The sequence below is a fragment of the Gopherus evgoodei genome, chromosome 11 (assembly GCF_007399415.2).
Source record: "Gopherus evgoodei ecotype Sinaloan lineage chromosome 11, rGopEvg1_v1.p, whole genome shotgun sequence".
Lineage (NCBI taxonomy): Eukaryota > Metazoa > Chordata > Testudines > Testudinidae > Gopherus > Gopherus evgoodei.
Genome location: NC_044332.1, coordinates 1,332,275 through 1,353,665, shown reverse-complemented (window position 1 = coordinate 1,353,665; position 21,391 = coordinate 1,332,275). Strand labels below are relative to the sequence as shown.

The window sequence follows — 21,391 nt, the reverse complement described above, 5'->3', positions numbered from 1 at the left end:
CCAGGCAACTGCGTGGGTATGTGCACTGCTACCCATGTGTGCCTCAATTCACAGCTGCATGCACAGGTACCAAAGGCTCGCACTTTACATCTAACTGCTGTTATTAATGTAGGCCAACAAACTTACAGACCAAGCTGGTTGTCTTTCAGGGTATAGAAAAATATTGGTTTATCTACTTCAGTTATTTAGCGCAAAGAAAATAAAAATAGGAATTGTCATTTGGCCTTGAGACGTTTTTGCACACAGTCATTTTCATTATTTGGTAAGACATTCATTCCCAAAACGGCCTTTGGTACATAGGGAAGAAATCAGTGCATGTTACAAAACTCTTAACTACCTATTGTAGGAATTGAAAAACTCCATACAAGTGATTATCCAAAACAGAATTTACCAAAGAAAATAGAATGCATATGAAAGGGTTTTGATGATGGTCCTTAATGGCTCAGGAAGGAGCAAACTTTTCTCTCTTTAGGTCTCTGGGGGAGAACAGTATCCTACATACATTTAGACACTTTGGTAGCTGATCCAAGAATGAGGAATTGTGCCTACCTACCTTCCAGGATGAGGCTAATATGGACTATAACAAGAAAACAATATCCATGTTATAAAAAAGCCCATTATTGCATACTTACAATTTAAGCTCAGCTGCCAGACCATTTACACTATGGACTGAATATTTTTCTTTTTTTCCCTCTCTCTCACAATACAACAGTGAAATTAAACTGTAAAAAATCTATTTAAAAACCAATGTCTCTCTCTTATGCTAAAATCCATTCAGTGCAGGAGGGCCAGGCGATCAGGTAACTTGACGGCTACTTTAACGTAAGACAAGTGACTACCATACGCCATCTGTGAAGTGATCTGCTTCGGACATACCCCTTCCTGCTCCTTACACCAGGGAGGAGCAGGAGCTGACTGGCAGAGCAAGCTCCTATGCCAATGATACAACAGCTGAGAATTTCCCCTGTCCCTGGGAGGAATTCACAACAAGGCTGCTGCAGCCAGACCACAGCCTGTTTGTGACACTCAGAAGGTGCAAAAGGGCTTGAACTGGGGCAGAGAACATGGTCCAAAATCTGCCTGGAAGTAAATTAAGAGTTCAGGCTAGAAGCATTGCTTGGTATACTGTCTTTTATCAATCATGCTGTGCCTCTTCCTTCCTCATGTTTACATCAACCGCATGGTTTAGTCTGAATTGGCCTTGTTTCTGGGAATGTACAGTCATAACACTGCATCACTTTCACCATTTTTTTTTAGCTTAACTAAAATACACATATAGTATTCTCCCTCTATAGGATCTCTCCCCCTTTGGTGATGGAGGTTGGTGGGAGGGGAGAGGGTGGAATATGGTGTATAATGACTGACGCAGATTGTTCCATCCCCTACTTAGTAAGAGGGCATGAGGTTAGCCACAGCCATAACAACATCTTGGCCTCCAACTGATAGTAGGGAATACACCAGGTTTGGGGGTGGCTTTTTCACGGGACGGCAAACCGTGCCTCCTCCAATGATGCATTAGCATCACCCATTCCACTTCTACATGGTCAAGTGCTTTTTAAGGAATAAATGATAATGGACCCAAACAGAACCCTCAGCCACATCCAATCACCCTCCAATGCCCTGAAATATTACCTGTTGTGAACCTTGGCTTAGTGGGTGGCTCCTGCACGGACATGGGGAAGGTGGCAGATGCAGGTGAGGACTGTGCACGAGACAGAGGCCGATGTCCTCCAAAAGACACTGGAATGCCAGCTGCCTCCATTGATGCCTGGTAGTTTCTCAGTTGGTGAATGCGCTGCTGCTCTAGTAGAAGGGCTTGCTGTTGGGAGGGATGGAAAGGACTATAAGGGGACGGTTCACGCAAATATCGAAGTTTAAAAAAGATTGGCATGGAATTTTAAAAATATTATTCCTTGGAGTTTTGGTTTATTTCCTAGATGCAGTAAACACACACACACACACATGCACACATACACACACACTGAACATACATACTAAAATAAAGCATGCTAAAATAAAGGCTTGATCCAAAGCCCAATGAAACAATGGAAAAGGTCCCATTAAATTCCATGAGCTCTGAATCAGAGACTTAGTACACACACACTCACACTGCAGAGTCTAGGCACCCTTACACAGCTATTCAAGTGCAGCTTTTAAAAAGCTCAGATTTGCTTTTGGATACAAAACCACACACTGACTTTGCAGCCTTGCATGATTTACGTTTTTGCAACTCAAGATCACCACTCCCCTTCTGAATATGTGTAATAGTCGAAATCTGCACAAGAGTTATCACCCAGAGGCCCTACATGTGACTGGACAGAATGTTCCCAATGGAGGACCCTTCACTAAATGGCTTTCCCATATTGATCCATCAGACAAGGGTCAGGACCAAGACCGTGCCAAGCTCACATACTTGTGCGGACACCAGAAGCAATTAAGACAAATTAACTGAAAGTGTTAAGTTAAATAACATTAAAACCCTGCATAGACTGCGTACTTTAGAAACAAAGAATTTAACGTAAGTGTGACCTTCTGTATATCACAGGCCACCAGGACCACCCTGCACCCACACACTAAACCCAATAACTGAAATTAAACCAAAATATTACAGACATCAGGAGACTAAACTATTATGTGTCACATGCGGAGAATAGGGGGTACTGAGGTGTACCAGTGCCTGAGGCCCTTGCAATGGCAGGCAATTACACAAGATACACTCAGATGATCCAGCAAGAAACCTGCTGAGGAAGGCAAAATTTATCCCAGGCCAAGCTGATCGAGGGGAAAAATTCCTTCCCAGCCATTGGGTGGGACAACCGTTTCAGTCTTGTGGGTTGGATGCCAGTTGTGGGGCACCTCTGCAGTCCACATATAGAAATACATGCTGTAGAACATGGTGTCCTCCATGCACTGTAATCATTCACATATAGCATGTGAGATTATGCTGCACAGAGGATGCCACTTTGCAGTGCAGGTTTCCTCGGGGATGGGATGTGAGGTGTGTGTGGACGCTTTTGAGGGCCAGATATGGCCCACTGGCTGCCAATTAGAGCACTGTTAGTTAGACCCTGTGCATGTAAGCAAGAACCAGTCAGCAAGCACCGGAGGGAGAGAACGCTTGGTGCAACCTCAGAACACTGGCCTTTGTTCCCAAAGGGGATTAAGTAAAGTGAACTAAGACCATTTTACTTCTGAATGAGTGTGTCCACATGGGAGGTTAATAAGCTTTAAACTAATGCATTTTAACGTCACATCTTTAGTTAACTCCACTTAGCTTTTTGGAGTGTCCCCATATAGAAAAACGCTCAGTCTTCTGTCTGAACTGTGAAGGACGCTATCTTTTTGGGAAAAAGAATGAGGAGTACTTGTGGCACCTTAGAGACTAACAAATTTATTTGAGCATAAGCTTTCGTGGGCTAAAACCCATTTCATTGGATGCATGCAGTGGAAAATACAGTAGGAAGATATATATACACAGAGGACATGAAAAAATGGGTTTTGCCATACTAACTATAATGAGGGTAATCAGTTAAGGTGGGCTATTATCAGCAGGAAAAAAAAAAACCTTTGTAGTGATAATTAAGATGGCCCATTTCCAACAGTTGAGAAGAAGGTGCGAGTAACAGTAGGGAAAAAATAGGCTCTACTTTGTATAATGACCCAGCCACTCCCAGTCTTTATTCAAGCCTAATTTAATGGTGTCAAGTTTGCACATTAATTCCAATTCTGCAGTTTCTTGTTGGAGTCTGTTTTTGAAGTTTTTTTGTTGGAGTACTGTGACTTTGAGGTCTGTAATCAACTGACCAGGGAGGCTGAGGTGTTCTCCAACTGGTTTTTGAATGTTATAATTCTTGACATCTGATTTGTGTCCATTTATTCTTCTGCGTAGAGACTGTTCAGTTTGGCCAATGTACATGGCAGAGGGGTATTGCTGGCACATGATGACATATCACATTGGCAGATGTGCAGTTGAACGAGCCTCTGATAGTGTGGCTGATGTGATTAGGTCCTATGATGGTGTCCCCTGAATAGATATGTGGACAGAGTTGGCAATGGGCTTTGTTGCAAGGATAGGTTCCTGGGTTAGTGTTTTTGTTGTGTGGTTGCTGGTGAGTATTTGCTTCTGGTTGGGAGGCTGTCTGTAAGCAAGGACTGGCCTGTCTCCCACGACTTGTGAGATGAGGGATCGTCCTTCAGGATAGGTTGTAGATCCTTGATGATGAGCTGGAGAGGTTTTAGTTGGGGGCTGAAGGTGACTGCTAATGGCGTTCTGTTACTTTCTTTGTTGGGCCTGTCCTGTAGTAGGTGATTTGGGTACTCTTCTGGCTCTGTCAACTTGTTTCTTCACTTCAGCAGGTGGGTATTGTACTTGTAAGAATGCTTGATAGAGATCTTGTGGGTGTTTGTCTCTGTCTGAGGGGTTGGAGCAAATGTGGTTGTATCTTAGAGCTTGGCTGTAGACAATGCTTCATGTAATGTGGTCTGGATGAAAGCTAGAGGCATGTAGGTAAGTATAGCAGAGAGTAGGTTTCCGGCATAGTCACATAAACACCACTCTATCGCTTATTAGCACTGTACTGTCCAGGAAGTGGATCTCTTGTGTGGACTGGTCCAGGCTGAGGTTGATGGTGGGGTGGAAATTGTTGAAATCCAGGTGGAATTCCTCAAGGGTCTCCTTCCCGTGGGTCCATATGATGAAGATGTCATCAATGTAACACAAGTAGAGGAGGGGCACTAGGGGACGACAGTTTTCTTTTTAGGGTTGCTCAGGTAATTGTCTGAGATTAATACCTTATGTCTATATTTTTATTATGGCAGATTGCTGCAACCAGCTGTTAGCAGCATGATGTTAAATGCTGCTTAAGTTTTATTAATGCAAATGTGCCCAAATGTTCAGGCAATAGGCTCATGTTTGTGTAAATCAAATAAATAATGGGCAATAGAAGCATGGCTGCAAACTGAAATCTAGAAGATAACTAAAGAATGCAAATGCTAGAAAAAACAGATCTTACACTGGTCTCTGCAGCTCATCAAACCTAGGTACAGGCAGACTACCAAGGGGAAGAAGTTCAAAAGCACAGAGCCCTCATCTGGAGGGCAGAAAGCAAGAACATCCCTACCAGTATGAACTGCCATGATGGGGTAAGCTGAGAGGGAATCTTACAAGTATCCAGGTACCAGCACACTAAAGCCTCTCAAACATCTCACACTTGCAAATTAAAAGGAAACCAGTGCAGAGCTTTGAGCACAAGTGCTATGCACTCAATGTGGCCCTCATACTTCGAGGGCCAGACATACCCTGGGCCAGGAATGTCGAATCTGTGGCCTTCAAGGCTCTAGACTGTGACCTGGCAAGGGTATTGAGAAGGTAGCATATATGGGATGATGAACTGAAAATATGCTCCCTGATTTTTAGGCTGAAGTGTTTGAATCAAGCCCAGCACACTGGGGAGAAGTCAGGGGGCAGCTGGACTCCAGCAGTTGCATGGAGCAATTGATTTGCATTTGACTCACAAAGGGCAAAGAGGCCCAGCCAGTTGTCCTCAAACCCTGTCCTGGTCTGCAGGACATAGATGAACATGGGCTAGGTAGCTCTGGAAACATTAGGTTGCTTGGGATTAAGTACTGAAAAGGGAGTTGGGCCAGTGACGACTGGGGTCAGCTGACACCTTCCCCCTTTTTACTGCTGTAAGGACATGATGCCTTTGGGAGATATTTGAAGGTAATGATGTTGCAGCCATTTGATCCTCATTTGGCTCCCTGCTATTCATAATGCACTGGTCTCGCAGCATTTCCACAAGGTCAACAAACTTCTGCTGTGCTAGTCCTACACAGGAGGCTGGTTCCAGGGTCGAGGGCTCCGTGCCAAAAACACCCTGCCCCTTCTCCCTTCAGTCTGGGGCTAACAGTTCAACTTAGACAAAATCCTCAGCCTGCAAATATCTACTAATCAAAGATGTATTTGTTTATTTTAAGTTTCACTTTTTCTCTTATATAGGAGGAATAAGAGAGGCCCACAACTACAAACGTGCACTATATTTTGAATAGCTAATACAGATTCAAAACCAAGGTGAGGTGAACTTTCACAACACTTTCAACTAAGCTTTCACAGCATTTAGCTCCATTTTAGAGAGCACTAAGTGACTGCTTTCCCACACCACACCTATTGTTGGTGGGTATTCTATTACTGGATGCTTTTAGAACCTTAAAACCTGGAGTGTGGCCATCTATCTACATACCCAAACATACTTAAACAGCAATGCAGGCCAGGAAGACCATCCTGCATGCACCTTGCACAAATTTTCCACTCCTATCCACTTGATGCAATGTTTATTAATATACGAATATGGGGTTTTTTTCTGCCCAAGTATGGTGACACACTGAGAAGTTACTGCTATTTTCACAGCTCATGGCTTCTTCTGTGGGCTGGACCATAAGACACACATCTCTGGAGTTAGGAGGCAAAAGAGCATATATTCTATCTTTAAAAACCAAACTAGAACCATACAATGCCAGAAACACACACAGCCTCCTGATAAAAATCAGTGATTTACAACAAATGTAACCATATTGCAGCAGAAAAGACAGGACCAGAGCCTCAACTGGTGTAAAGCAGCATAAAATCACTGACTGAAGTGGAGCTACACCAATTCTCAGCAACTGAGAATCTGACCAGTTATATTAGCAAAGGACACAGAGAAGTAGAATTATGACAAGTGACCACTGGCAGAGATGTCCAAGGTCTTGAGCATGGACTTATGAAACATTTACTCTGTATATGTTCAAGGCCTAACATGATACCAAACAAGTAAACGAACGCTGTTTAACAGTCACCTTTGGAATTCTAGGTACTCCTGTGCAGAAGTCACAGTTTATTTGCCTGTATTATTCACTGTTTACAAGGCTGATCTATTTAATGAAGGCATCTCGGGATTTTTTCCTAATAGTAATAGGTATTTTTCTGTTTTCTTGACTTTCTCAGTACAGATGAGATACAGTCAGGCACTTGTTTCCTTCCTCTTTAATCCACAGACCTGGCCTACCAAGGGTATACAGATCCCAATGCAAAAGACTCTATATTAATTTATTTATCCTAATTGTATTGCATGCAATGAATATCCTGCTCTCCATAACACTCAGGGCTGCTCCTCTAGCTGGGGATCAGGAACCAAAGGAATATATCTGTGATGCTGTCTGTGCTGGCTGCATGGAGAGGAGGTAGCATAGGAGCAGTTTTAGCACAAATATGACCTGAAGATTCCTTCAGTTAGAAGGAATCCTCCAGCAGCCAGATGCCCTAGCTTTAAGATCGTTTTGTGCTGTCAGAGTGGTGCAAGCCAGTCACAGTACACTGGAGACTCAAGAGACCAGTATCTACTGTGATAAGGCAGGAATTCCACTTTATTTTCTAAAGAAATGACATTTGTTTCCTAGAGTTGGCACACTGTCCTTTAGTGAACAAGTCATGTGTTGATAGCACGGCGGGGGTGGAGAAGGCTGCCCGAAACTGGCAAAAGCAGGGGCACAGACATTAGAAATAATCACCTTCTTTCTGCCTAAATGCAGGTCCAATTTGCATACTTTCAACCAAGCTAATAAACCTGGAACCATGTGTACTGTGTTCCTGTGTATAAGTCATTACAAGAAATATACAGTTTTGCCCTGATGCTTCGTTTCCCCCCTGGCAATCCAGTCACACTTCCTGTATGCAACGTCTGCAGATGACTTGGTATGCTGGCTAGCAAACGTCTCTTGGTGAAAAGTGCCGTGTTCCAGCTGAATCCCAAAGGACATAGAAATGTTTCCAAAGGTTGCATCATGCTGTAATTACAGCTAACGTTATATTCCACAGGCAATGGGGATTCACTAATTTGTAACATACCTCTCAGCGGCTTTAGGTAAAGCCCATGGAAGTCAATGAAAAAACTCTTATTGACTTAAATGGTCTTTGGATCAGATCCTAATTGCACTGTCTTGCAGTAGTGCCTCCTCTCACCCCCTGCTTGTGCCAAACACATAATACTATAGTCATAAAATTCAAGTGCTGTCATCTCTGTGGACCATACATTGGTGCACTGCTGTCCTTATTCCTCTTCTAATGGGGTTCAATATACAGCTGTGTAATGATACCCCAGCCCTTCTATCTTCTAACCGTATTTAGAGATGGCAATATGACGACGCTTATTGATATATTATTTAATTTCTATAATTCTAAGGATAAGTACTTCATTATTCTTTGCTTATTAAACTTATTAGAAATTGGGTTAATTTTAGAAGTGTTTTCATGTAGTTAATCGACTTGGACTTCAAATGTATACTAATTATAAATACTCTATGCTTCACACATATTTGCCCCTTTAAAATCAATAATAATTGTACAGTAAAAGCTTTGTTATCTGGCATGTTGGGAGAACGGGAGTGCCAGTCAGTGAAAAATTCCAGGTAATTAAGCGTTATGCTTACCAATGGAATACTAATTTTCAAAGAGTTAAAATTCAATAAAATCAATAAATAGCATACAGGTACTCACCAATCCAGTAGCAGTACTGCATTGCAGAGTGGTTGGTTTCTTGAAGCAGTTAGGTGTATACAGGTAAAGTGTTCTATACAGTAGGTTATCTTATGACACTACATATCACTATGGGAGGCGCATGTCAGATACCCAGATCACTAAAAATACACTTAACACTAAAACTACACTGAACATAATTTAATTTTTTTTTGATGATTCAGAAGGCACTTCAGGATCTTGCCGTGCTCAGGATAGTCATTATCAACATCAGTTATCACTGTAGATGTAGACTATGTAGGAGATTGGGCTGAATCTGTCTGTAATGATACTATGACACAGCCTGGAAGCTGCTTTTTTGTATAAATCCCTGATACCAGCTTGCTTACTTGTCTTCTGCCCCTTTTGCATAAAAGTAGAGTGCAGAATGTGCAATTACATAACATGCTGGGCAATACACTAGTCCTGGTTACTAGACTGAAGATTTGTATTGGGAGATATCAGAAATGCTGGTTAATAGAGCTTTCTGGTTGATAAAGTGCCAGATAATACAGCTTTTACTGTATAATTTGAAGCATATCACTGAATACAGTACCAAGACACTGTGTGTACAGCAAAATCATGGCAACACTACTCCCAGCAAGCAGTTGGCTCAGTCCTCAAAATGGATCAGACCATCATATGGTACCACCAGGAATTCAGTCCTCTGCCCACTGCTGCTCTATCTCACTTTGAAGGGGACCTAGCAGATCTGGCAGCCTCTCTGCTGCGTCCAGCATGCAGCTCTCTGTGCTGTGGGGTTTTCCCAAGCAGTTGTGCCCTTCACACTGCTGGGGATGTTTTGGCATGCTGGCAAATACTTTAAAGAGCAACAGCTCAGCACTACTTCTGCCTCTACCAAAAAGAAGATAGTCTATATGTCTCTCATTGAAACTCCCTGCGAGGCTATGCTAGCATACACTGCCCTTCTAGCTATTTCATTATTACAGATATTAATCCATATTACTATTTCTGCAAACTTATCTCAAATACCTCAAAAGTGGTACAGAGCAGACGGTGGCAGCAGAAGCTTACCAACAGTTCAATGCCAGTCTGCTTCCATCATACTTCAAGAGACCACTTTGTATATCACTCACCTGACGGAATAGCAGCTCCTGTTCGGCTTGTCGCTGCCCTGGCTCTAGTTCCAGTGGTGGCTCTGTTTCCTCTTCATCACTCTCAATGGGCTCTTGTTTCACCTGCACCATACTGGCCAACCCTTGCACCTCCTTTTGGCTTGACACTCGGTCACTGTATGGCTCCTCCAGAAGTGCTTGGTGTTCTCGTAACTCCTCTTCTGTCTCCTCAGGGTGGCTTTCATGCTGGCGGGCTGGTTCATTCGGTTTTGGTATCATCTGAAAACATCCCAGAGGTTAACTGATAAATAAAGTGTAACACATCAGAGTTAAAGCTGACTGTGTTCTCAACTAAAGAATCAAATTAATGAAAGCAAAATAAAAAGTGACTTAAAATTTCCTAAAACTAGCTCCAAAACAAAAGGATAATTATAGTAAAGAGAAAGAGACTGGGTTAGCCTATTAATCTCTTATCAGGGAAACATGTCCTAAGTAACAATGATCCTCTTATTTTTTTGTTGATTTTTCTCTCATGAAACTGGAATCCCCTAAAGCCTGTATGCTTTGCAGGGCTGCTCCACTTCATAGACTCATAGGTCAGAAGGGACCAATCTGATCATCTAGTCTGACCTCCTGCACAAGGCAGGCCACAGAACCCCACCCATCCAATTTTATAACAACCCCTATCCCAGGACCGAGTTATTGAAATCCTCAAAATTGGTTTGAAGACCTCAAGCTGCAGAGAAACCACCAGCAAGTGACCCGTGCCCCACGCTGCAGGGGAAGGCGAAAAACCTCCAGGGCCCCTGCCAATCCACCCTGGAGGAAAATTCCTTCCCGACCCCAAATATGGCAATCAGCTAAACCCTGAGCATGTGGGCAAGAGTCACCAGACAGCACCCAAGAAGGAATTCTCTGCAGTAACTCGGTTCCCATTCCATCCAACATCTCCCCGCAGACCATTGAGCAGACCTATCTGGTGGTAATCCAAGATCAATTGCCCAAATTAACAATCCTATCATAACATCCCCTCCATATACTTATCAAGCTTTGTCTTAAAGCCAGGAAAGTCTTTTGCCCCCACTACTTCCCTCGGAAGGCTGTTCCAGAACTTCACTCCCCTAATGGTTAGAAACCTTTGTCTAATTTCAAGTCTAAACTTCCTAATATCCAGTTTATACCCATTCGTCCTCGTGCCTACATTAGTACTAAACTTAAATAATTCCTCTCCCTCCCTAACGTTAACCCCCCTGATATATTTATATAGAGCAAGCATACCCCCCCGCAGCCTTCTTTTGGCTAGACTAAACAAGCCAAGCTCTTTGAGTCTCCTTTCATAAGGCAGTTTTTCCATTCCTCGGATCATCCTTGTAGCCCGTCTCTGAACCTGTTCCAGTTTGAATTCATCCTTCTTGAACATGGGACACCAGAACTGCACACAGTATTCCAGATGGGGTCTCACCAACGCCTTGTATAACGGTACTAACACCTCCTTATCCTTGCAGGAAATACCCCGCCTGATGCATCCCAAAATCGCATTTGCTTTTTTAACAGCCGTATCACATTGGTGACTCATAGTCATCCTGCTATCAACCAGTACCCCAAGGTCCTTCTCCTCCTCCGTCGCTTCCAACTGATGCGCCCCCAACGTATATCCAAAATTCTTATTATTAATTCCTAAATGCATAACCTTGCACTTTTCACTATTGTATTTCATCCTATTTCTATTACTCCAGTTTACAAGGTGGTTCAGATCTTCCTGAATAGTATCCCTGTCCTTCTCCGTGTTAGCAATACCCCCCAGCTTCGTGTCATCCGCAAACTTTATTAGCACATTCCCGCTCTTTGTGCCAAGGTCAGTAATAAAAAGGTTAAATAAGATCGGTCCCAAAACCGATCCTTGAGGGACTCCACTAGTGACCTCCTTCCAGCCTGACAATTCACCTTTCAATACGACCCTCTGGAGTCTCCCCTTTAACCAGTTCCTTATCCACCTTACAACTTTCATATTCATTCCCATCTTTTCCAATTTGACTAACAGTTCCCCGTGCGGAACCGTGTCGAACGCCTTACTGAAATCTAGGTAAATTATATCTACCGCATTTCCTTTATCTAAGTAATCCGTCATCTTCTCAAAGAAGGAGATCAGATTGGTTTGACACGATCTACCTTTACTAAATCCGTGTTGCAACTCGTCCCAATTACCATTGACCTCTATGTCCTTAACTACTTTCTCCCTTAAAAATTTTTCCAAGACCTTGCATACTACAGACGTCAAGCTAACAGGCCCATAATTACCCGGATCACTTTTATTCCCTTTCTTAAAAATAGGAACTACATTAGCAATCCTCCAGTCATACGGCACAACCCCCGAGTTTATCGATTGCTTAAAAATTCTCGCTAACAGGCTCGCAATTTCACGCGCCAGTTCCTTTAATATCCTCGGATGGAGATTGTCCGGGCCCTCCGACTTCGTCCCATTGAGCTGTTCAAGTACGGCCTCTACCTCAGTTGCGGTAATATCCACTTCCATATCCACATTCCCGTTTATCATCCCTCCATCATCGCAAAGTTCCTCACTAGTCTTATTAAAAACTGAAGCAAAGTACTTGTTTAGATGTTGGGCCATGCCTAGGTTATCCTTAACCTCCATTCCATCCTCAGTGTATAGCGGCCCCACTTCTTCTTTCTTTGTTTTCTTCTTATTTATGTGGCTGTAGAACCTTTTACTATTGGTTTCGATTCCCTTTGCAAGGTCCAGTTCAATGCGGGTTTTAGCCTTCCTCACTTTATCCCTACATGTTCTGACCTCACCAAGGTAGCTTTCCTTACTGATCCTGCCTTTCTTCCACTCCCTGTAAGCTTTCTGCTTTTGTCTAATCCACTCTCTGAGTTGCTTGCTCATCCAGTTTGGCCTACAACTCCTGCCCATGTTTTTTTTCCCCTTTCTTGGGATGCAGGCTTCCGACAGTCTCCGCAGCTGCGACTTAAAGTAATTCCAGGCCTCCTCCGCATTTAAATCCACTAATTCCTCTGTCCAATCCACTTCCCTAACTAATTTCCTTAACTCTTTAAAATTAGCCCTCGAGAAGTCAAAAACCCTAATCCCAGATCTACATTTGTTTATCCTTCCATCTAGTTTGAACTGAATCAGCTCATGATCACTCGAACCAAGGTTGTCCCCTACCACCATTTCTTCTACGAGGTCCTCACTGCTCACCAACACCAAATCTAAAATGGCATCTCCTCTCGTAGGTACTTCAACTACTTGATGAAGAAATCCATCCGCTATCACATCCAGAAAAATCTGACCCCTATTATTTTTGCAAGTACTCGTCCTCCAGTCTATATCTGGGAAGTTGAAGTCCCCCATAATCACACATTTCCCCTTTGTGTTTACTTCATTAAAGACATTAAAGAGGTCTCTATCCATATCCCAATCAGATCCTGGCGGTCTGTAGCACACGCCAAGCACTATCTCAGGGGAAGCTCTAGTTGCTTTTTTACCCAGTGTGATTTTTGCCCAGACAGACTCTGTCTTATCCATTCCATCACTTCTTATTTCGCTACAGTTAATTTAATCATTAATGTACAAGGCTACTCCACCACCTTTGCCTTTCTTCCTGTCTTTTCTAAACAGCACATAGCCTTCAATACCCGTGCTCCAGTCATGAGTACTATTCCACCAGGTTTCAGTTATCCCTATAATATCTGGTTTCACTTCCTGCACCAGTAACTCCAGTTCCTCCATCTTGTTACCTAGGCTCCTTGCATTAGTGTACAGACCTTTTAATTTTCGGCGTTTGGCGTCAGTGACATTCTTTCCCCCGTCGTGCAGAGACCTTTTACCACCAGCATCACCCGTTACTCTGGTTTCTACTCCACTATTCCTCCTTGGATCAAATCTTGGGACCGCAAGGGTATCCCCTCTCACTTTGTTTACTTTCCTCCCCAGGTTATATTCCGGCGTGGAGATCTCCCGAACATCTCCCAACCATCTCCCCCAACTTCCTAGTTTAAAGCTCTCTTGATGAGGTCGGCGAGCCTCCATCCTAGAATTCTATTTCCCTCCTTGCTTAGATGAAGTCCATCCTGAGCGAACAGTCGTCTATCCGCAAACGCTTCCCAGTGACCGTACATCCCAAAGCCCTCCTTATAACACCACTCCCTAAGCCATCTGTTGATCGCCATAATCTTGTCACTCCTTCGTCGCCCCGCTTCATTCAGCGTCCGCAAGGAAACAACCATTTGGCAGTAAAAACCCAGAAGGAAATGAGTGACAGATTTGTTCTTGTCTGGGTTTCCTGTTTGCCAAGCCTCTTTCTGACATACCCATAAATTGCATCTTACAATATCAGACGCCTTCCTCCTGGTTCCCAGTGAAGCTGAAGTCAAGTATTTTAGCTACTATGGGAGAGAAAAGTTGCGTTTGGTGATTTGTACCACAACTACAAAAATAAACACCAAGATTTGTGCTGCCCTACACTTAGTCAAGTGCTGCTAGTAAGCTTGTTCCTCCAGCGGTCACACTCACTTTGCAATCTCAGATCCCAAGTGTTTGGGAGTCCATGTGACTGTGACCCTAAGAGCCCCTCCGTACAAGGGTTTCCTGTTCTGTCAGCAACTCCTACCACTCCTGACAAACTCACTACACCCCACACATTGCTGTCACAGAATCTATCTATCTATAAAGTATATCATCTGAGGAATCAGATGGAAGCTGGTGACACACGGGTCACTAATATCACTGTGACATTTATGTACTAACACTACATGAGGAATTATATATACATATTAATATTAGGCTTTAAAGTCTGTAACCAAACAAAGGGAGAAACAGGTTTCTTTCAGTCCAGAGGCGAAGTAGTGATCTCTCTCTGGTAGGCAGATTAAGCGTTGTGAGCCAAAAACAATGGGAGCTATACTGGCATGCAAAGTCAATAGGGAAAACAAGTTGATGGGGGTGGGGGAGAAATGTGAGCACAATATGGCGGCAGTACACCAGGGGAAAACCAACAGGAATGCATTTCAAAGGTCTACTGGACTATAACAAGGGGTGCAAGGAGAAAACCATTTCACTGAGGATGCTATTGGCAGAGAGCGGTGATTCATGAAGGCACGGATACTGGATTGACTGAAAACCAACAAGCTCTGCAGAAAGACTTCAAGGGTGAGAAACTGCTTTAGACAACGGTTGTAGCCTATTAAGTCAAGTCTTAGTGCTGGTCTACACCGGAAACTTACACTGACAGAGCTACTTCTCTCAGGAATGTAAAAAATTCACACCTCTAGAAGTGTAGTTAAGCCAACCTAAGGTTATGTCTACACTACAGCCTATGTTGGCAAAATGTACGTCACCCAGTGGCGTGAATATTCCACCCCCGAGCAGCATGAGTTACACTGTCATAAGCGTTCATGTGCACAGAGCTATGTCAGCAGGAGAGCTACTCCTTTGAGGTGATGGGGGGTGAGGTATTATCCCTATTATGCAGATGGAAACTGCGGGGGGGGCTGGGTGCAGGAGGTGATGCTCAGTGGGATGGGGGTTCTGAGTGGGGGGGATAGGCTCGGGGAGGAAGGCCCAGATGCACGGGGATTGGATAAACAGGGGCAGCAGCTCCCCCTACAGTGACCCCTCCCCACAACTGGAACCCCCCAACCAAACACCCCGCATCAGGAACCCCCTGCACCCAGAACCCCTCCACCAAGCCCTCTGAACCTTCACCCCACCAAGCTTCACCCCCTGCATCGGGAGCCCCCCACACCCCCACTGAGCCCCAACCAGCTGCACCCTGACCCACCAAGCCCCACTCCCCCAGCTCCCATACCCCCCACTGAGCCCTAATCACCTGAGCTCCCCTAGAGAGTCCCACTCCCCCTGCACCCAGATCCCCCTACTGGGTCCCTGAGCATCCAGATTCCCCCCTCCCCATACCCAGACTCCCCACCAAGCTGCCCGCACCCAGGTTGCACCACAATGAACCCTGGTACTCTTGAGGGAATTCTGCACCAAAAAATTTAAAAAAAATTAAATGCTGCATATTTTCTTTGTTCAAAATAACACACTAACACCATTAAAATATAATCATATTATTTTCAATTATTTTGGTAATTTATTTCAAAATACTTGTCAGCAAATAATTAAAAATGATGTGATTATATTGTCTTATTTTGACAAATAAAATACGCAGAATTTTTAAATACTGTGCGCAGAATTTTTAATTTTTTGGCACAGAACTCTTTCAGGAGTAGCATATGCATAAGGTGGGTGAAATAAAATTCCACAGTGAACTTTATTTCTGGCATTTCCTACCTTCTAAATGCTTGACTTTGCAACCTTAATGTTCTTTTAATGTACGTTTTTGTGTGTAATTTCCTAAGTTTAAAAAAAACCCTGAAAAAACAAATTCCATCATAGGCATCATATTGACACCTTCAGGTATCACCAGCAGGGCTGGAACCTTTAGATCCACCACAAAGACCTCTGCCACTTGATCTAAAGGGTAACTGATAGCAGCAACAGGCTCTCATCCAATATGTGGATCAGACTAGCGGGGGATCAGACAGGCAGTTTGCAAGTGGGCTTCAGATATCTGCTGATGGTGAAGGAATAAAAAAAATTAAGGAATCCTGGGTTCCATTCTAGGCTCTGGAAGGGAGTGAGCTCTAGTGGGTACAGACTCTTCTGCCCATCTCCCTCCCAACTAGTCTTTATCCAAATTCTGTCTCTTTCCCACCCCTGGTTCCTTCTCCCAGTCCCACTTTCCTTGCCCACCCAGACCAAGTTTCCACTCTACTTCCCACTCTGCTTCTCAACCCAGTTCCAGTCTCCATGCCTGGCCAGTCCTAGATCCTTGCTCCACGTTTCTTGTCTGAACTGTCTCCCCCACTCATCCCATCCCAGCTCCGTGTACCAAGCCTACCCGGTTCTTATCCCAATCAAACCCTTCCCTGGCTCCTTGTCCTAGTCTCTTTGATGAACACATCCCAGTTCTCCCCCACACCGCAAGCTCCTTGTCAGATATGTTTGCCTTCCCCTGCACACTGGTTTCTAGTCCTAGTCTCTTTGTCTAGCCAGTCACAGTCTCCTCACAGCTCCTCATTCGAGCTCAGTGTTTTCCTGTTCCAACAGGCTCCTAGTCTATCCTCTGCCCTTGTGTGTCTCACCAGCTCTTCCCAGATTTCTCGCCCAATCAATCTCCGACTCCTTATCCAGCAAGTCTACTTTCTCCTTGACACCCCTCCAGTCCTAGTCTCACCAGACTTCTTGCCTCAAGCTATTCTTTTCCCTTCCCCCAGCCTAGCTTTTGTGTCCTCCGCATTTCAATCATACCGCTTCCTGCTCCTCTCTGCTTCGGCACCCCATGGGTTCACTGAGATCACAGCAGAGACAGGCTCACTGCTCTTAGTTCCAGTGCTCAGCACCACCCTGGTTCTGAGCAGTCATTACAGGGAGAGCATGGCTTTGCCCCTGTACCCCTAGAATGGAGCATTCACAAGCGTTGCTTCTCCATATCTAGGAGCTGTGAGGAGATGGTGCATGCTCAGCTGCTCTGTGGGGATGGCACATGTTCAGTCAGTGCTAGGAGCTGTGAGGGATGGCATGTCTTCAGATGGGATGGCACCTGTATAGGCCAGTCATCACTAGGAGCTGTGAGAACTCACTCCGTGAGGACAGAATCTTTGGAGATTTGAGCAACTAAACTCTAAGAAGTCTCCACTGAGCCTGGGCAAACTGAAATTTTTGAAAGTTGAACTTGGTCAAATTTGGGTGGATTTTCATGGGGATGGCAAAAGGCACACCCGTGACACAGAAGCTACCTTGCATTCAAATTTCAAGTACCTGCTCCAAAGGGGGGGGCAGGGACTAGAAATTTTAAAAGAAAATGTTGCCAGAATTTTTTAACATCAGCAACACGTCTTTTCCCCCAGCCTTGTTCTCAGAAAAGTCTGAACTATTTTGGCAGAAATTTTCCAAAAAATTCAGCCCGAGGCAGACATCTGACATGGAAAATTTAAAAGCAAATGGTAAAGGTTTGGCAAAACCACAAGCAACTGAAAATAGAGTGCCATGAGCCCTGCCTATGATTAAAAGACAATAATCCATTACGTGATTTTTAGTTATGCTGCTACGCTACATATCTGAGCATTCTGAGAATAATTTTTCCATGTCCACATTTGGATATTATCCCATGGGATAAAACTGCCACACACACAGTAAGTTAAGCATTTTAACTCATTACTTTAACAAGTAAAACAAATGGAAATTGTCCTCCGTCAGCTAGTTCAGCTCTCCCCCACCCCCTTTTTTCCATGGACATGACACATCACAATTTTAACTAGGTCTGAGTTCAGGCTACTGAAAGAGGCATCAGTCTGTACAATATCACACACACATTTCAAACTCCTGGGAGGTCTAAATGAAAGCCTCAATGAGTCCAGTAGGTACGTCACAGTGAAGTCTTTGGACACTTCCAAGTGTTGGCAAGGGAAGTCTTAAAAAACTAAACAAACAAGCCACTGAAGTGTAATTTACTTACTAACAAAGAAACTGAACCTACTGCCTGCTTCCAGCAATCCTGATTTTGAACTCCACCACACAAAGCATGTTTAGAGTGAGGTAAGGGAAATCTCCATAGCAACAGCAGCTCCACACCACATCAGTATGCTAGACTGAATGAAGTCCAGGGCTGGCACATGCGTAGCGTAGTGGCAAATATCCAGAAGTACAAGATTGACGTCAGTAGCTTGTGTAATCAGCCCGACTTAGCTTTATTCTATAAACAAAGTGTTTGGGGGGTTTTCTTCCTTTAAATTGTGATTCTCTCTTTTACTGGAAAAAATTTATATGGGCCACCACTCAAGCAGGCTAATCCAGCTTCCAGTAGTTATATTTTCTCATATAACTGGAACAGTGAAAATATTTGGAGTAATGTCCACCCGAAATGGAACCACAGCACTCTGAAAAGCAAACTGGCAGTCTGAGTTTTCTTTCAGAATCTGTCAGTATGTGGGGATTTTTTAAAAATCACATCTGGGGGTCCTTGAGTTTTTTCTTTGTTTTGTTTTGTTTTTTAATACTAGTACAAGTATGCTGGTTAGAACAGAGCTAAAAATAATTATAAATACTTATGATCTATCCCCCCCTCGGAGCAGATTTCTTTTTATTGTAATGATTAGCAGCTGACTTTACCTTCCAAGAAGTGGGGCAGATTAGCAGCTGGGGTAAATTGCCATAGCTCCAGTTACACCAGTTGAGATCTTCCCCCATGTGTTTAAAGGACAAGTTTTAAATTCAGATTCTATCCTCACTTATGTGAACCATTTTGTCTTTGAAGAAACATACCTTCACAACAAGTTGAAATAACCTCTTCTATCTGTACACCATAATCTATTTGACCTGCAAAGTGAATGCAATATTTGTGTACTGATGAACAGCTTTGTGCAACACATGTATACTTATCTGCTGTTCATGGAAAGCGAGATAATACTTAAACACAGATAGCACTTTCCATCTTCAAAGCACTTTATAACTATTAACTAATGAATACCCACAAAACCTCTTTGGGCTAGAAATCCCCATTTTCAGATGGGGAAATGGAGGCAGAGAAGATAAATGATGTGTCCAACACCATAGGCGGGAGGTGGGGGTGTCTGCATTGAAGCTGGGAATGGAAGTCAGGAATTCCTGGCTCCCACTCAAGTGCTCTGTCCCATTACTCTCTCAGAAGATTATCCTGGTGAGCAAACTTTAAACAAATCTGAAGATCCTCTGGACTAGAAACAGCCCTTCCCCAATTAATTTTTAGTTTATCATCAATGGAATCTTTAACTTTCCTTGTATTTTATTACACTGCTTTATACTACACTCTTTCTCCTCCTTCTTCAAGCAAAATTGGGTACAATATATCCATTTTTCCCTATATTCCTTGAGAGCATTCTACGATCTCCTCTCTAAAACTGGATAAGATGCTGATGTGGATGAACGGCACCACAAAAAGAGTTTTGAAAATATGATTGGAAAACCATTAGCTTATATCGTACTTCCTTTCCCAGCATCTGCATCAGAGGTATCATTTCTTACCTAGATGATGATATGAATAAACCACTGTATGTAGCCTAATATATTTCACAAAATTATGAAAAAGAGATCTAAGGATGAAGAACAATTGATTATATTGTTAGAGGCCATACACATTACAGTGAGAGAAACCATTAAATAGGAACGTTAGCTAAAGGCTGCATTAAAATTGCATGAGCAAGAAAGCATTTACAATCAGCGTGCCTACCTTGTTAATGTGAAGCTGCTGTTGCTGGAATTGCTGTTTGTGTTTCTCCAGGAACTGTTGATGCTGTTGCTGGATCACTAACTGCTGGAGGGCCTGGGCATTCTGGGGAAGGGGAGCAGACTGCGTGCGCCCCAAGGGGCGGTGTTGTCGGAGTTTGTGTATTGAGGGGGAGACCCGATCTGCGCCAACCAGAGACTGTGCATGGAGGGGCAGTGGCCCCAAGCCTGAAAGATACCAGTCTGAAGATAATATGGAGGAAAAAACAGCAGAGAAGAAAAAAAGGAAGAAAGGAAGGGAGAAAATGGCTATTGAGTACTCCGATGGTGACAATAATATACATATTGTTAAAACCAACCACCTTGTCATTTGCAGCTGAAGTATCATCCCTTAAAAAGTAAACAAGAACAGAAAGTAAGCAGTTACCATTAGAAAAAAGAATGTTTGAAATACTCCTGTGATATATGTATATATTTTAGAGCTTCCACAGAATTTATACCAGGTCTGGGAATTAACAGTGAGATATGAAGCTGAAGCCTTTTATCTCTAGATCGCTGTTTGAGTTAAGACCATGTTGCTGGAATCTACAAGGAGTTAAAATCTGATAGCTGAACTATGTGAAATGACAGAGTTTTAAGCCTAGTTCCAAGTGAAAAAGTGTCATCACAATACATCAGAACTGATATCCACTCACTCTTTTGGGCACTCTCAGTAGAAACGCTAGGGGCAGAAGAGGCATGGAGATGGAACTACCTTCTCACCCCAGACCAGGGTTACACCCACTTGGAAAGCTTGCATTGCCACTGCTGTGCTGTACCTACTCTATAGAATAAACTGGAGCTGACAACTTCCAGTATGGTAAACCCAGCACTTTCCATGAGCATTAAATACAGTGGTTGCCCTGTCAATCTAGTCAACTTTGCCTCTGATAGATAAATATGGTCACCTCAGTATTTTGTATACATGGAACACGGAATGGAGTGAATATTGAGTTAATGTTATATAGTTAACTAAGGCAAAAATTTTAAGACTGACCACTGTATATTTTAGGAGGTGGGGAAGATGTTTAAAATACATATTTATAGTTTTTAGTTTAAACTAATATTTAGCAGTAATAGTGCTGATGAAATTAATGCCAGGACTTCCTGGTAAATATTATTTAAGGTTATATAAAAATCTTGGAATTCATCGGCATTTTGGACAGCTTCATGCTATTCTGCATTACTTATGGACTTACAGTTGCTAAATCATTCCCCTGAAGCATTTCAAGAACATCAGAACTATAAATACCTAGCACCATTACTGCAGTTAGGACAAAAAAAGTGAATTACTATGGGGCAGGCTGGTGTGGTTAAACATGTAAAGGGATTTCCATTGTCATCCCATGTATTCACACACACCTTCATGAAATAGTCACCTTTTTGTGTGGAAACGTTCATACTTGGTTTTTGCCCAACAGCGAATGTTTTTGGAAGATATTA

The 21,391-nt window shown here is 43.2% G+C and overlaps 1 protein-coding gene across 4 annotated transcripts in view; it reads right to left on the bottom strand.

Moving 5' to 3' along the window:
• The window catches only part of HDAC4 (histone deacetylase 4), a 450,554-nt gene that overhangs the window by 79,253 nt on the left and 349,910 nt on the right, over positions 1-21,391 (bottom strand). For all 4 annotated transcript variants that reach the window (XM_030579819.1, XM_030579818.1, XM_030579820.1 and 1 more), the window contains 3 exons: positions 19,914-20,152; positions 9,646-9,903; positions 1,633-1,819 (listed from right to left, as the gene is read on the bottom strand). In XM_030579819.1, coding sequence (XP_030435679.1) covers positions 1,633-1,819; positions 9,646-9,903; positions 19,914-20,152 — 684 coding nt within the window. The remainder of the gene's footprint in view (positions 1-1,632; positions 1,820-9,645; positions 9,904-19,913; positions 20,153-21,391) is intronic.